Below are 17,173 nucleotides of genomic sequence, written 5' to 3'. Positions count from 1 at the left end.
CCATCAGTCTTTCCATGTTGCTTATGATAGAAGTCAAAGTTCTTACAGTTGCTTTTAAGACCCTATGTGATCAGTAAACCCCTCTTCGTCTGCTCTCTTGTTGACCTCCACCTGGCTCACTTTGTGTAATTTTATTCTTTTTACCTCAGAAGCTCTTGGGTGTTCATGAGGTAGGCTTCCTTATTTTTTTTCAGCCCTGTGCTCAGATGTCACGTTTATCAGTGAGCCTCCTTGTAATCGTCATAGTGAAAAGTGCTTCTATCTTTATGGTAACTTCTTACTTCATTTTTTTTCTATCATACTTAGTATTCTTATCTGACCCACTGTGTATTGTACTTACTTATTATTATTTTTTTTTATTGTCAGTCTCTACTACTAAACTATAAACTCCAGAAGGACAGGAATTTTTGTTTGTTTTGTTCACTACTGTATTTTCACTACTTTAAGTGACCCTTGGGACTTGGTTCTCAAAAATTGGTTGTTGACTGAATAAATGGACAGTATCCCTGCTTTTACAAATTGTGCTATTTTGAAGTTCTGTGTATAAGGTTTTCTTTTAAAGAGGGATATCGGTGTTTATAGGTGGAGGAAAGAACAGTAAAGAGAGAAGGGTATGGATTATATTTTGTATTTCCTAGTGCTCTTTTGTGTTTTCATTTTGGTTGTACTTGAAACTTTTTGTGGTTCATTTATTTCATTCTTCTTGAGTTTCACTGGAAACTATATTCAGTCATTTACATTTTTTCTCTTTAAAAGTGGGAATGTATATAATAAGAATTGCTTTAGCTTGGAATGAAAATTCTCCAGGGGAAAAAAAGTGATGTCATTAGCTGTTGCTGCAGCAATCAGTTTAAAGAACTTTAGATCTAAGAGGCCCTTAATCAGTCTAATTTGAAACAGAAATGTGTTCTATGCTTTATAAATAATTGACTAAAACCAGAGCCATTAACAAATTAAATAAAGATTTTACTAATGCCAAAGAACTGGGCTATTAGCAAAATTACTCTTATGTCATAGTATTCAAAGATGTGCACTTGCTAAATAGAATTGATGTACTTTTTCAGAGTGTGCCAATAGTGAGAGCATTAGTTGAATGACATTTCAGTGTCCGCAATCTTGTACTGTTGTGTTCGTATATTCATGGTATGCAGAGGTGGAAAACAGGCTGAAAGATGATTCATTAATGTTTTCCCTCATCACCTTATAACTTGGATATGATGACCAATTAGGTATTTTGGCCAAGTTTGTGAGTCAAGGAATGTGATTTTAAGTTTCATACCACCCTAGCAGTGATGCTATGTTGACTTTGGTAACTTGGATATGATGACCAGTTAGGTATTTTGGCCAAGTCTGTGAGTCAAGGAATATAGTTTTAAGTTTCATACCACCCTAGCAGTGATGCTATGTTGACTTCGGTAGCATCTAAACTTGAGGATATAGGTTAGAGAGTATCCCTACGTTGTGATATTTGTAATGAAGCATTTACACCTCTTATGATGTCAATGCTGAATTGCACAGTAGTCATCTCTGAGATCCTGACCTTGTCTTTGTATGCTTACAGATGTTACAGTGTAGAATTCTTTCTCTGGGAGGCAAGGAGTAGTGTGGATTTTTTGAAGCTTATTGCCTCCCCTTCTTGCCAATGACTAAAGGATGGCAAAGAGGTTGAAGATGTTCTCTGAATGCACCTATATAGTCCTCTGTTACAGCTTTTCATATATTTTATCTGTCTATTAAGAAATAATGTTGCATGTCATTGTTCAGTTGTTCAGTCGTGTCTGACTTTTTGTGACCCCATGGATGCCAGGCTTCCCTGTCCTTTTCTATCTCCTGGAGTTTGCTCAGACTCATGTCCATTGAGTCAGTGATGCCATCCAGCCATCTTGTCTTCTGTCGTCCCCTTCTCCTCCCACCTTCAATCTTTCCCAGCATCAGGGTCTTTTCCAGTGAGTCATTTCTTCCCATCAGGTAGCCCAAGTATTGGAGCTTCAGCTTCAGCGTCAGTCCTTCCAGTGAATATTCAGGACTGATTTCCTTTAGGATTGACTGATTTGATCTCCTTGCAGTAATGAATTATAATTTACATAGTATAATCTATATCCTTTTAATTGTACTGTTCAGTGAATTTTGATAGAGGTATATCTATGATATCATTGTCATAATCAAAAGGCAGAGCTTTTTCATCATTCTCAAAAGTTACTTCGTGCTCCTTGGCAGTTCTTTTTTCCTCTAACCCTGGCCCCAGGAAACCACTGATTTGCTTGATGATGTTTTGTTGGATTTTTAATCCATGGAATCATATACATGTACTTCTCTCTGGCTTCTTCCACTGAGTATCATTTTGAGGTTCATTCTTGTTGTTGAATGTGTTAATAGTTTGTACTTGTTTTTTTAAATTGTGGGTTGGTATTTTTTATTGCAGTGTGGTATTCTATCATATGAATATATCACAATTTGTTATCCATCCACCTGTTAATGGTATTTGTACTGTTTTCAGTTTGGGGTTATTTTGAATAAATCTGTTAATATTCTCAATACATATCTTTTTATGGGCATATATTTTCACTTTGCCTGAGTAGTTTCTTAGGGATGGATTGACTGAATTGTAGGGTCAGTGTGTATTTAACTATGAGGAAACTGCTAAAGAGTTTTCCAAAGAGGTTATGCTATTTTACATTCCAGCCAGCAATTTTTTCACATCCTGGCCAACACTTGGTATTGCCGTTCTTTAAAATCTAGCATTTTAATGGGATAAGGAGATTGAATATCTTATCATGTATTTATTGTGTTTATTGGTTTATTTGTTTTCTTTTGTGAATTATGTATTCCAATCTTTCCCTGTTTTTGTGGAGTTTTTTTGTCTTATTATGGTAAGGATTCTTTTTATAGTTTGAATACAAGTTCTTTGTCAGGTATATGTATTGTGAATATTTTACTAGTCTGTGGCTTGGCTTTTTCTTAATGGTGACTTTTGAAGAACAGGATTTTTAGTTTTGATGAAGTCCAGTTTATAGTTTTTTTCTCTTATGGTTCATTCTTCTATGGCTCTCTCTGAAATCTTTGCCCGTCCTAAGACCACAAAGGTCTTCTTTTCATGAGAAGTTTGAAGGTTTTAGCACTTGCATTTAGGTCTGTGATCCATTCTGAGTTCATTTTTGTGTGTGGTGTTTGTTAGGTGTTAGTCGCTCAGTCATGTCCGACTTTTGCGACTCCGTGGACTATAGCCCACCAGGCTCCTTTGTCCATGGAATTCTCTAGGCAAGAATACTGGATTGGGTTGCCATTCCCTTCTCCAGGAGATCTTCCCAACCCAGGGATCGAGCCTGGGTCTCCCACATTGCAGGCAGATTATTTTCCATCTGAGCCATCAGGAAGCCCATCTGTTAGGTAGAGATTGTTTTTTGTTTTGTTTCCTTGCCGATATCTAGTTGTTCCAGCTTCATTTACCTTGGTGCTTTCATTATAAGCCATTTTGTGAGTCTTTAAGTCTATCCTTCGCCTTTGTCTTTATTGCTGTAGCTTTATATTCTTCAAGTTAGGTAATATGATTCCTCCAACTCTTTGAAAAAAATTGGTTTGACTCTTTTAGGTCATTTACATTTCCGTTTAAAATTTAGAATCAACTTGTCAGTTTCTATTAAAAAAAAAAAAAATTCCTGCTGGGAATTTAATTGGATTGCCCTAAATCTGTAGATCACATTTGAAAGAACTGACATCTTAGCAATATTGAATCATTAATTCATGAACATGGTATATCTGTCCATTTATTGATATCTTCTTTAATTTATTCAAGCAATGTTTGTAGTTTTCCAATGACCAGAATTTTCACAAATTTTGTTAAAGTTATGCTTATGCTATAGACTGAATGTGTCTCTTCAAATTTCATATATTGAAACCTCACCCCCAAAATGATAGTATTAGGAGGTGGGGCTTTTGGGAATTAATTAGTTAATACGGAAGGGACCTAATCAGTGAGATTAGTGCCCTTATAAAGAGAGAACTCCCTTGCCTCCTTCTGTCTTGTGAGGATACAAGAAGTCTGCAGTCTGGAAGAGGGGCCCTCACCCATCCTTGCTGGCACCCTTATCTTAGACTTCCAGTCTCCACAACTGTGGGAAATAAATGTTTGTTATTATTAAGCCATACTGTCTGTAGTATTTTGTTTTAGTGGCCTGAACAGACTAAGGCACTGTGTATTTCCCTGATTTTGGTTGCTACTATAGATAGAATTGCATTTTTGATAATTTCTAGTTGTTTGTTTCTAGTATGTTGAAAACTACTGATGTTTTATATTGGTCATTTGTCATATCTTTCTTAAAATCAGCCATTAGTTTTAGTAGCTTTTTTTGCAGATTACCTAAGATTTCTTATGTACATGTTATGGCAAAGTTGTTTTTGCATATGTTTGTCTTCATCATGTGGCTTGGAACAGAGATTTCAGTTTGATGACTTTTATGTCCCCAGCATCTATGATGGTATAAAGGTCAGGTTTACGCTCTTCTGATTTTTCTCCTTTCTGGCTGCATCTTTTGGCCAGTCATACTCATTACTGTCTTCTCATTTCCACAACCTATAAATCTTGTGTTGTGCCAGGACTTAGCTGTCGGTCCTCTTCTCTTATTCTTTTGTTCTTGCCTGGCAATCACATTCAGGCTTCTGAGTTTAAAAACTATTTTCTAATAAAACATTTTTTTCTCTAGCCTATTTGATAATTTCATTGGATGTAGAATAGGCATCTCAAACTTAACATTTAAAAAATAAATTTTTTTTATTTATTGGATCGCTCTTTGGATCGTTCCTCTTGAAACTGTTCCTGTAGTTTTCCTGTCTTAGGTAATGGTTAAGGTTTTTTTTTTTTTTAATTTGCACAGGTCAAAATGATATAATTTTGCCATTATTATTTAAAAATGGATAGAAAACCAGGATAAAAGTATGATTCTACTGAAAAGAAACATAGGTTTCATCAACTTACAACTTAAAGAATTCACAGAAAGATGGGAATCTTCTGAAAGTGACAGGCTTTTTGTCAAACTATATGCTTGTTGAGTTAAGGCTGATATCCGATGTAAATAATAGTTAAGAAAACCACATATATAAAATGCTGGAAATTGGTTTTTCTTAATGCCAAGGTGTTATTTATTTTTAAACATTAGGGGTTAGAATTTTCTTCATTATTTTTTGAATTTTAGATATTCCTTTGGTTAGGACAAAAGGAGGGAAGCACTTCTATTCCTTCCTAAATTACTTGGTAATTTAATCCCCACTTAACAATTTCATTGTATTTGCAAATTTGTTCTAAGTTCCAAACAAATAGATTTTTTTTTTTTTGGAATCTGACTTTGTAAATTGGGCATTGTCAGCTTAAAGATGAGGAGTAAAACTTGGCATCTCTTGGAGGGCCTCCTAGTGACAGGTTGTTTAAAAATTTCCTGATTTGATTAATGGACCTATTTGAGTGGATTAGAAATACCCTTCGTTTCTTCTACAGCATTTTCTTTTGAAGGAAAAAGGTAAAATTTGAGGTATAAACATCAGTGCCCCTATTGTTCACTGGTTTATATTAATAGAATGTTTCCAATAAAATGTACTTCTAAATTGATCCTGTCATCTTCTGTCCTTTGGCAGACTCTGTAGGTACATATATTGCTGAAGAAAATAAATCTGTTATTGATTGTAATGGAAATACTAGAAACTTCTCTATTTTAGACAAATGTAAAATTACTCTGAATCTATTATTTTAAAGATTTAATTATATACACATTCATATACACATGCCATTATTGAGGGATCATAAGTATGACCTCTTATACATTCATAAATTGATTTTCCCAGCAGGTATTGCTTTCTTGGTGATACAGATTTATAATGAGAAATGTGTCTAAAAGCTAACCTTATTAAGCAGATTACATTGAACTGAAAAATGCCCTTCTCCCCTGTATGAAAGATTTAGAAAAAGTTATTTCATGCTTCATTCTATGTGTATAATTTTAGAAAACACAGAATAAACCAACTAGAATTTTTTTTAAGTGGGGAATTTCCTATAACTAGTCAGTAGATTGTATAGGAAGAAATCACTGAGGTTAAGAGAAGTGGTCAAGGAAATTGGGGAATAAGTATTTAGCTAAGCTTTAAAAATAGGTTCATGTTCTTGTATTAAATGTTTAGTCAACTTCCAGGTTTTACATTTCATAAGAGTAAATAATAATGTATAGTTTCTGTAATAAGCTGTATATATATTATATATGGAATTTCTGCTTGTAGTATTTGCTAGTTATAAAATAAATGGTGGATTATAGCAACAGAATATAGATAGTGCTTTCTCTTTTAGCAGTTAGAGTTCTGTTTTTATGTGTTTTCATGATTGATTATAATAAACAGTAATTGTTTCATGAATACACACACACACATAATTCCTAAAACTCATTCAGTATTTCTGAGCAGTATTTTTCCTATTGTAGATAGCCTGAGCTGTTAGAGGTTTAGTGGGTAATGAAATCAATTTGGAGGGTTTTTGAATTAGTATTTTAAGAGTGAAGCTTAACAGAATTTATGTATCATTGCTCTGGGTGAAAAATTGAATGGTGACACTTTTGTATATTTATATCAATTTGCAACATAAAAAAGTATTTCTTACTATGTGATGTGATCTAAGCAGATGCTACTATTATAGGGAGCCAGTAGTTAAAGTATGGTGATTAACATTACGTTTTCATTTTCATTTTAAGAGAGTTAATATTATTTTAATTTTGACTGATTTTGCATATGCTTGGAATTGTGATTTACAAAGCAATTACGAGAAGTTAAGCTTGGAGTTGTTACCTGGATGTTAGAGGGAGAATGAAGTCTTATATGTATCTGTTTTGAACTGACATCTTAGTGACATTGTCAGATAATAAGTAATGTAAGTGGGATGCCTAAGAACTATCATTTAAGCAGTTTTGGCATGGGTTAGAAAACATTAAAAATATTAGTGGCTCATTCTCCTTGTATTTTATGTTATGTTGGTGACATTTAAATGTAGAATGTTGATTAAGGTATAAAGACCCTCAGATTTAAATTTGGATGTGAGATATCTAATTATATTTAAATGATTCCTGGTATTTTAATGTACAAATGTTCGATATACACAATACAGAATTTTCTTTTAAATAGAAGCAACGTAGTTTAGCTAACTTAAGTAAAAATTCAATCTAGATTTTGTTTCCTGTGTAATTAAAATGTTGATGACTTTCATATTTGTTTCTTAGTTAGGAGTCTCAGAGGAATAATTAGAGTATACTATAACATCTTCACCTTGGTAAAAGGCTTTTGTTTTATTCATATTTATATCACCAGTGTCTATTACAGACTCAGAAAATAATATATGTGTATTATTTAAACCAGTTTAAGGAATTATATAAAACCAGTTTAAGGAATTCCATCTTTCTTCAACTTGCCTTTGTCTTTTAGGACATTGATGTTTTTCAAGTGTACATTCCTCTTATGTCTATTTTTATATTTTCTGTTAGTTTCTTCAGGATCAAATTTAGTTATAATTTCGCTAAAAATTTTTGTGAATGGTACTTGCAGGATATCGTACCTGGAGGCACATCTTGTCTGTTTGCCACTGCTTGGTGATGTTAATTTTGATCTCTTGGTTAAGGTGTTTTGCTTTTTTTCCTACTGCATAATTATTTTTTCTTTTGTACCTAAAAAGCAATTGTGGGCAAGAAGCTTTGTGGCTATTCATTTCATATCAGACCTTCTCCACTTAAATTTAGTATCCATTGATGATTTTTACTACAGTTTATTTTTGTAACTTTTGATTTTGATATAATTTCCGATTTAGAGAAAAGTGGCGATAGTAACAAGCATAAGGAGCCTCCGTATACTCTTCTCTTCACCAGTTGTTTACTTTTACATATTTTATCTGTAAAATGGGGATAATAAGATTAGTGCTGGTATTGTCTCCTAGTTTCACTCAGAAGATTTTCTTAGGTTTGTTTTTCTTATTGCTCTATGTAACTGTAAAATATTAAAAAAAAAAATAATTGTGGCTCTCCTTTTTTCCCTCTTCGTTTGAGGTTTCTGGATACTGCTCTTTTAATATGAAATTTTATGTATGGGTGTGTGTATGTGCCTATGCCTACATATGAGAGGCTTAGCAGCTGAACAACAACTACATTTTTTTTTTAAACTTTTAAGTTACTGTTTCTTGTGGGCATGGGATGAATGTTTTTAAATCACAAAACAATAGAAAAGGCTCTAAAATATAAGAAAGTCAGTCAACAATGTTTTCAGTTATGATGTTTTTAAAATTACCTTAGCTTGTATTTTTTATTTGCTTCAGTTCAATTCAGCATATAGAGTGCCTACTCTGTTTAAAAGATACTATTAAAAAGAGTATAGGAAAAATTAGGTAATCAAAATGCCTTGTTTATAATGCTTTGGAGTTTCCAAAACAGTTTGAATATGCATTTTCTTATTTAATATTGCCAATAACTCAGGAAAAAAGCAGATAATTCAGATAGATTTATTTCCACTTCCTATGAGGAAACTGAGATCTTGAAAGGTTGTGACTTAATTATTAGGGCCACCTAGGTAGTGAGTAGTGGCTTAAGTATGAACTAAAGCATAAGCTTTAAGTTCAGTGATCTTAATTGCCCCATTCCACCTCTATGCAGTGACTAAGTATACATTCATTTGTGCAAAGGCCTGACCGTAGTGGGACCATATTTTAATTTATTCACTTAATATTTATCTTTGTCGTTTATCTTAAGTGCTTAAAGGATAAGTATAGAATTAGTTAGATCAAAACAGTGTCTTGTAGGTTTATATGAATACCTAGAGGGTGTTTTTCAATTAAGACTGTGTATCAAAATGCTTGGATATATGAGAGTAGTTGTGACATGTGTTTTCCTGTTATGTTGGAGAATCTATTGCTGTAACTGTTGAAAATAATTGTTGTTCAGTCTGCTAGGTCATATCTGAGTCTTTGTGGACTCCGTGGACTGTTGAAAATAGTAGTGAGCTGGTGTTAGAGACTGTTTTACTATAATTAGTATTAAAAATCAGTACATTATGGATCCTTGCTTCATGTGTACCATTAAATTGATTTTTTTCCTTGTGGTATTATGGATTATGTCTCTGCAACATCTTCGCTCTTTTTACCCATAACCTCTTAAAGGTTCAGTGCCAGGGAGAACAGAACTGTATCTTTATTTTCTCATCACATCCTCTCTCGAATAGATAATACTTTCATTGCTCTCTTTCCAATTTGGCTTTGAGTCATTGCTGTGATTCTAGCTGTTGAACAGTCTTTCAAGTTAGCAATTAGTATTCCAGTTAAGTAAAAATTGTTTTGAGTCTGCCATTCTTACCAGTGTAGCTGAGGTAGTTTCAGTAAATCAGTTACTAGAGTCGAGTTGCCAGAGGTATATGACAATTGCATGTCACAAAACTTCCCTAAATATTGATAACTTTGGATTTACTGGAAATTAGATTTAAAACTTCATACTTACAGTTTTGAGGTTGGAAAAATCAGTAATCTGTCATGTTCAGTAAAGCTGCCTTTATGTTGCTTAATATTTTGAAACTTGAACTGCTTTAGCGTCTCCTGTCTTTGCCTTCCTGATTAAATCTTGCTGTTGTGTTAATTAATAAATTCAAAGGAAGTATTCTAATTAGTTTCTGTCATAACTGGGAACCATAGTAGGTTAGAATACTTTGGAAAGCATGATAACACCTGCTCACTAGTAAGTAGATATCAGTTCTTTGTCTGGCGCTCTTCCAGTCTCACTAACTGTGTCTAAATGTGTGAACCTCTTACCATCTGGGCACTTCAGTTTTCCACTAAATTAAAAAAAAAAGTTTTACCTTGTTCTACTTATTGCAAAGAGTTTTGAAAGATAGTGGGAGGTCATTTAGAGTAGTTATCACATATATATGCTATTTACTAGTTACAATTTATAACTTTAAAAACCATTGGCTTTAAAATACACTGTTTTAAAATAGTAATTTACTGTTTAAAAACCATTGACTCCTTTAGTGTAGTTCATTGCCTCCTCTCAGAACTTTTATTTTTAGAACAGAGTGTATTTAAAGACCAGTTTTACGCTTGAATTCGACAGGCATGGCATGAGGCCAGTCTAATGAGCCCAAAGGGAGAATGTTCAGAGTGTGCAGGTTGAAGGAGCCCAGGAACGGACTTTCCACAAAGTCCAGGCTATCCATGTTCATTCCTGCTGACTGGAGATTTGCTTAAAGCTGAGTGTTTTCTTCCTTCTGTACCATCTGATTCCAATCTACACTTGTCTTTTGTAGCTCGAGACGGTTGGATGGCAGCTTAACCTTCAGATGGCTCACTCTGCCGAAGCAAAACTAAAATCTCCTCAAGCTGTGCTACAGCTCGGAGTAAGCAATGAAGATTCGAAGGTGAGAAAGAGTATCCCATTGAAATGATGTATTTTGTTTCCTCCGACTTGTACTTTATTGTCGGCAGGGTCTTTGCTCTCTGGATTGAAAATTTAAAAATAATTTAATTAAAATTAGACAAGGATTAACAGCATGACAGATCTTTATTTATACAAGTTTTGATGTCAGATTTACACTTCACTTTTTTTATTTGAGAAACCAGATTCTCTTACAAGGTGGCGTTCTTGCAAGAACATGTTATAACATATTCTTTTGAATTCTGCAATGGGAAAAAATTGGTGGTAGTCATAATAAAATTACAATTTTAATGTTTTAGGTATTTGTGAACATTTCTGGGTGTTTTGTGTTTTAACCTGCATACATATGGCAGAGGGAATATTGTTGTCCAGCCAATGCCTGGAATATGAAAGTGACCTGAGTTGTGTTTGTGTATGTATAGTATGTTTGTGGGTATGTTTAAATCTCAGCTCTTACGAAATAGAATTTTGGTGATACTGCCTGGTGATTTCTTCCTTAGTATTAATTTCAGAAAACTTGAACATGTTATCAGAGGCTAAAGAGTTGCTATGGAATAGTTTTTATTATTATAGCATTTAAAGAAATGTATATTTCACATGTCAACCAGAGCTATTTTTTACATACATATATTTTTTTACTATAATTGAGTATCCTTAATAGTGAGAAAAGGGAGTGATCTCTTTTCCTCAAATAAATGAAAATGTGACAAGTGAAATAGAGGTGAGAATGAGTGAGGAAGATCTGAAGAAGAAGAGATTATCATGACTGTATGTGATCGGAGAATAATGAAAGAAATATTACTTATTGAAATAATGGTCATTGAAAGGTGTGTATATTATTATTTGTTAGCACTTTCACAGTTTATTGGGTTGCGCAGAAACTTTGTATGGATTTTCCCAAATGAACTTTTTGGCCAACCCACTATTATGGATTGTATGTTTCAGTCTTTCATAAGAACTGGCATAAGTGCCTATCTCTAGTTACATGTCTACAGAATTTTGAGGCATTTGAGTTGGATTTTAACACACAACACACGCACATACATACATACATACATAAAATCTGTTAATTTATTACAATGTTTCCAAAGAGTCATTTCATTTCGCACATTTTCACCAGAAAATAACATAAACGTAACAATTAAGTGTTGAATTGACTGGTATATTAAATATGCTCTGCAATTTAGTAGCTGTTTAACCTCGGGCAAGTTACTTAATCCTTATGAATTTCAGTTTCTTCATCTGTAAAATAGGAATAGTATTATCTGCCTCACAGGGCTCTAAGGAAGATCAAATACTCATTGTTTGTGAAGTACATCATGCTCTATAAATGCTGTCCGCTGCCATCTTCATCATCATCATCACTAAAAGTTTTTTTGGGCTAATGAATAAATAAAGCTCTTTGTTTTAAACCAAAACTATTACCAACTTTATTTCTTAAGGAAATTAACCTTTCCTCTTTTCTTTCAATCTTTCTCCCTTTTATTTCTTGATCGTGTTTTTCATATGTATGCTTAGTGGGCATAGGGAGGTAAAGGATAGCCTGGAAAGTCCTTTATTTTTTTTTCCCCTTGTGAACTAAGGAAAACATTCCTTTAGGTTTAGGGTAATAATCTGGAGCTCACTGGTATGGACTGGGACTGCTCCATAAGGGAAAACACACCTATACATTCTCACACACAAGTATATGTTCTCCAGTGTACCTTCACTTTATTTTTCATGACTCTTGTATGTGAAATCTGAGTAGCTATGTGAAATTTATAGGTTGAAAGGGTACTGTTTTTGACCCCTCTACTGGATATCCTTTAAGCATCATCACGTTGGCAGTGATGAACTTTGGAATGCTTGACTTTGGGTTGCTTGAGTCTTCCCGGCTTCTTTGTTATGTCTTCAAAATGTGTCTGTGTCCGTTATATCTTTAGGCAGTAGGCATGAATGAGTAATGCTTCAAGTAAAAAAGTCATGTTTTTAATTCATATTATTCAGGAAATCCATACCTATGTGAGAGCCAGCTCATTTGAGACAGAGGCTTGAGCACATTTGTATTTTTCTGTTTGCTGCTGTTTTAAAATTTTGAACAGACATTTGATTACCCTTAGGCTAGGTTGTAAAGAAGCCTCCTGCCAGTGCAGGAGACCTAAGAGATGCTGGTTTGATCCCTGGGTCAGGAAGATCCCCTGGAGGAGGGCATGGCAACCCACTCCAGTATTCCTGCCTGGAGAATCCCATGGAGCCTGGTGGGCTACAGTCCGTAGGTCACAAAGAGTCGAACACGACTGAAGTGACTTAGCACTCACACGTGCATGACTTGTATGGCTAGAGAACCATTTTCATTAACAGGCACTTGGGAAGAGAACTGCAGCACACAGGTATAAAGATATTTTCTTTTTGTTTGCAGATTTAAGTGAACCTCTTTGTATTGCCTGTCTCTCCTGTGGCGTTTTTATGGGTTTGGCCCCTATTCCTTATACCTTGTAAACAGTAGACATGTAATGGGATGTACAGTTATGATCAACCTGGATGGAAACACGCCCTCTCCACGGGATGTGTGCCCCATCCCTGAAGGGCCAGAGAACGACCACACCGCTGTGCCCTCCATGAACTGATGCTGGGAGGCTTTACTTTTTCTCCGTGTTTCTATGATCTGTCATTCTGTTCTTTGTACTCTTGTTATATCTGATTCCTTGATGTTAATTTTTATATAACTCTGATTATTAAGGACACACACTCCTCTTCCCCCAAACATTTGGTCTCTTCTGAAATGAGAATTTGGAAATTCTAGACAGGTTAGAATATTAGGTTAAAGGAACACGAGTATGGAATGTGTTTTAAAAACCAGATTGGTTAAAGGAAGGGAGAACTTTTATTAAAAGGAAGATTGAAAGTTATCACTGGTTAGTGTATGATGCAGAGTATCGTGAAGGACAAAGTTGTCGTGCTTAAGAAATTGTCATTTTTTTAAAAACAGGAAACAGGTAAAATTCTTTCATATGTATGCTTTATAGTGTAGTTATTTTGAAAGTACACATTATTAAAATAATTCTGAGAGGATTAGAGTCAGTGCAAATTGTAAGAGAATATTTTGATAGTATTTACTTTTAAGCTGCTAAACTGAAAACTTACTGTAATGTAATTCAGTGTAAAGTGTGGTTTCTAAGAATCTCTCTCTTCTCCTTCCCTTCCAACATACACATTGAAAAGGGTAGCCTGCAGTGAAGTTTTAATTGCTATCACTTTAGATAACATTGTTGTACTGACCTCCTTTCTCTTAGAACATTTCTGTCTCAAGGCTTTCCTGTTTTGCTACTAATTTTATCATGGAAACTGGATGATCTTAGCTTTTCTTATAGTACGTTGATATATATTCTAGTCGTTTTCAGTTAATTTTCATAGTGTTTGTCTACTGATTTAGCAAAGTAAGATTATTTTCCTATTCCACACATAGCTCAAAACAAGTTTTCTGAGTTTTTTGGCTTTTCTTTTTTTTTTGGTTTATTTCATTAGGGGGCAGTAGAGCTCTTTGCTTACCTAATCTCTGGCACTCAAAATGTTATTTGAAATAACATTCAAAGTAATTTGTGAAGTCAGTAGTTGTGGGAAATGCTAAGTGTTTACATTTCTAATCTGTATATAACAATAGAGTTCTCTTGTTTCCATCAACAAAATTAGTGCCTGTTAATCAGATATGTACAGAACAAATAAATGAAATCATTATGATTTCAATGTTTGCTAATTTATTTGTGATCATTTGCCAAAATGAAATTTATTAAAAAGCCTTCCACACTGTTGATTTTTTGGTTATCTTCTGTCACTTGTATTAATTTCTTTATGAGAGAAGAGAATACAATATTCCCAAAGATAGTTGAATGGCTGTGTTAGATTAGAGAATAACTAATTCCAGACTAGTCATAGACAGTTGAAATTTCTTTGTTTATAGAGAATAGCAATTTATACGTAACAGATCTGGTAATTTTGAATGGCATCAACACTTTAACTTTGAATATCCTAAAAACACTAAAATATTTGAATTTTACTGTTAATCTTTCATTTTCCTCAGTAAATTTGCTGTTGAGAACAATCATATTTTGTTAATACAGCAATTCTAAATTCTTTTTGTACATCTCTTAAGAAAGAATCCTTGTGTTTCATTCTTTTTTTCTTCTTTATTTTGAAACAGCTGAGATAAAATCTTGACAAGAAAGCTTTCTAGACTTTATCTAACTGTTCAGTTGGTTTGTGCTCACGTTGTAGAAGGTTAATTATGATCTCCAGTGAACCTAGGACTTTTAATACTAATTTTAAAAATTAGAGGTCTTCATTCTTATTTGCAAAATGTATGACAAATTCTATTTAGATTGAGAAAAGGGGGAAAAGCCTTTTTTTAGTGCTTACTCTATGCAGAGATGGGCTTACCTCTTTTAATATTTAAAACATGTCTTCCAGATATAAATTCTTATTATTATCTGTATTTTATAGATAGATGGAGAAATGGAAACATGTATAATTAATTTATTTTCCTAGATTATTCCTAACTAATAAACAAGGCTTCCCTACTTAGTAACTCAGTCAGTAAAGTATCCGCCTGCAATGCAGGAGACCTGGGTTCAATCCCTGGGTTGGGAAGATCCCCTGGAGAAGGAAATGGCAACCTACTTCAGTATCCTTGCCTGGAAAATTTCTCGGACAGAGGAGCCTGGCGGGCTCTAGTCCATGGGGTCACAAAGAGTTGGACATGACGGAGTGACTAACACACAATAAACAAAGTTGGGATTTGAAGTCAGGCAGTTTTATTTCTGAGTCTTATGCTATACTTATTGCTAGGATACTGTATCATTTTGCTTATTTAATAATTTAACACTTATCCTGTAATATGTGTATATGTTTCAGGGTGTTGAGAGCTTTTCTAAAGTGCAATGATTGTTTTATTATTGTTGTTCTTCATAAAAGTATAGTTACGTGGATTCTAAATTTCCTTTGCATTTTCTTATTTGATTAAGTTGAAACAATCATATACTTAAGTCAAAGGAAGACACTAATATATTCCTTTATATAGTAAGTAAGGTTGTATGTTTTGATGTTATCCCAGTCAGTAGAGGCTGTAGTTATTGACAGACCTTATTGTAAGGGCTGTATGACATCATTGATGTTGATGTGTTATGAACAAAGAAATAGGGTATGTCATTAAAAACACATCCTTAGCTCTATATATGACAGATTTTTCAGTAAGAGAAAAGCATATGTGGTTCAAATCGTGAGCTCTTTGTATTAGAAGTTTAAAGTATTTTGCTTTCCTTAAGGACAGTGTTCATAGTGACTGATTCTGGAGGACCTTCAGATTTTTCTGAGCTGCTTTGATGAGCAGGTCTAAATTTTACAAATGCTGTATTTTTATTAATCTAATATCTGTATAGTGAATATGTTTCAACATATTCTCTTGATAATTTAAGTTCATTTTTCTCTGTTACAGTAGCTATACATATATTTATAATGGATATTTTAGAAAATATAGGAAAAAAGCCAGTTAAAATCATGTATAATTCTAGAACCCACTTCACTTTTCACCCATAGGCTTGTTATGTTTTGCTGTATGACCTTCCAGCTGCTCTTTCTTGTACCTTTGTTATGAGTGATTTTTTAAAAAATAGTGATGTTTGCTTTTGGTTTGGGAGAAAGAATTGAAGTTTTGTTATTACTCCTCAATACTAGATGTGGTATGAGAAGATAATCTCTTTCATCAGTCAGAATTTTTTTCCCTTTTATACAGTATACTGTCTTATGATCTGAAAAGTTACTCTGTAAATTCTTGGGTTTTTTACTCACTGATTCTGATCAGAAATTTATAAAATGAGCTTTGTCTAATGAGCAGGTCTGTGTCAAGATACTAACTTTTATTTGTGTCATTTGGGATGGTTTTATTCAGGGTTCAGAAAAATTTTGAGATTGGTCAGTGGTTTTACTTTTGAAATGAAATGATTGATGAATATTGCTTATCTCTTTAAAATATTTTTTGGGTCTTTTTTAATTACCTAAGTTATAAATGTTTATTGTGAAAATTTTAGAGATATAGAAAGAAAAACTCAGATTTACCATGACTATGCAGACATCTTTTATTTCAGTGTTTGTTCAGTAGAACTTTCTTTTGAAAGTCTTCTTTTATTTTATTTTTTGTCTTCTTTGATTTTATATTCTGCTTTTTTCACTTAACTCTGTAACAGATCTTTTCCATATTCAAATGAATGAATGAATAAAGCATCTTTGGAATTTATGGTTATTCTTCAGGAGTATAATTACTGGGTGAAGGGTGTAAACAAAAAAAAAGATCTGACTATAGTTAGATAATAGGCTTTTCATAATCATTCTAGGATACATTTTAGTTTGCCTTTGAGGGATTTAAAATCTTCTAGAGAAAGGTATAACATTACTATCTCAAAAATAAGTTCTTTGATAACTAGTTAATAATTATACTTTGGGTAATTTTAGGAGAACAGTGAAAACCCAGGTATTTTTATAATATTATAGAGCCCTCTCATTTATAATTTCTTTATTCTAATAGTGTACACATTAAACAAGCTTTTGTTATATGTGTTCTACATTATTAAAGAACATGTGGAAGCAATCTTATAAAATATTCTAGCAGCTAGCTTAGAGAAAATAAAACAGCCCCTATTTGGTAGACAATTGCACATATACTTTGGAAAAAAAAAGCCTAGTTCTTTGGAATCATATTTACTTATTTAAATATT

At 33.5% G+C, this 17,173-nt stretch overlaps 1 protein-coding gene across 8 annotated transcripts in view; it reads left to right on the top strand.

The window, feature by feature from the left end:
* Positions 1 to 17,173, top strand: part of COMMD10 (COMM domain containing 10) — a 181,972-nt gene that overhangs the window by 21,173 nt on the left and 143,626 nt on the right. For all 8 annotated transcript variants that reach the window (XR_009694129.1, XM_061150958.1, XM_061150962.1 and 5 more), the window contains exon 5: positions 10,303 to 10,413. Coding sequence is in view for 7 of the 8 variants with exons in the window: in XM_061150958.1 (XP_061006941.1) it covers positions 10,303 to 10,413 (111 nt within the window). In the remaining variant the exon portion in view is untranslated. The remainder of the gene's footprint in view (positions 1 to 10,302; positions 10,414 to 17,173) is intronic.

The sequence above is a fragment of the Dama dama genome, chromosome 9, assembly GCF_033118175.1.
Source record: "Dama dama isolate Ldn47 chromosome 9, ASM3311817v1, whole genome shotgun sequence".
Lineage (NCBI taxonomy): Eukaryota > Metazoa > Chordata > Mammalia > Artiodactyla > Cervidae > Dama > Dama dama.
The sequence above is the reverse complement of the archived record's forward strand: the minus strand, read 5'-3'. Positions and strand labels throughout refer to the sequence as shown.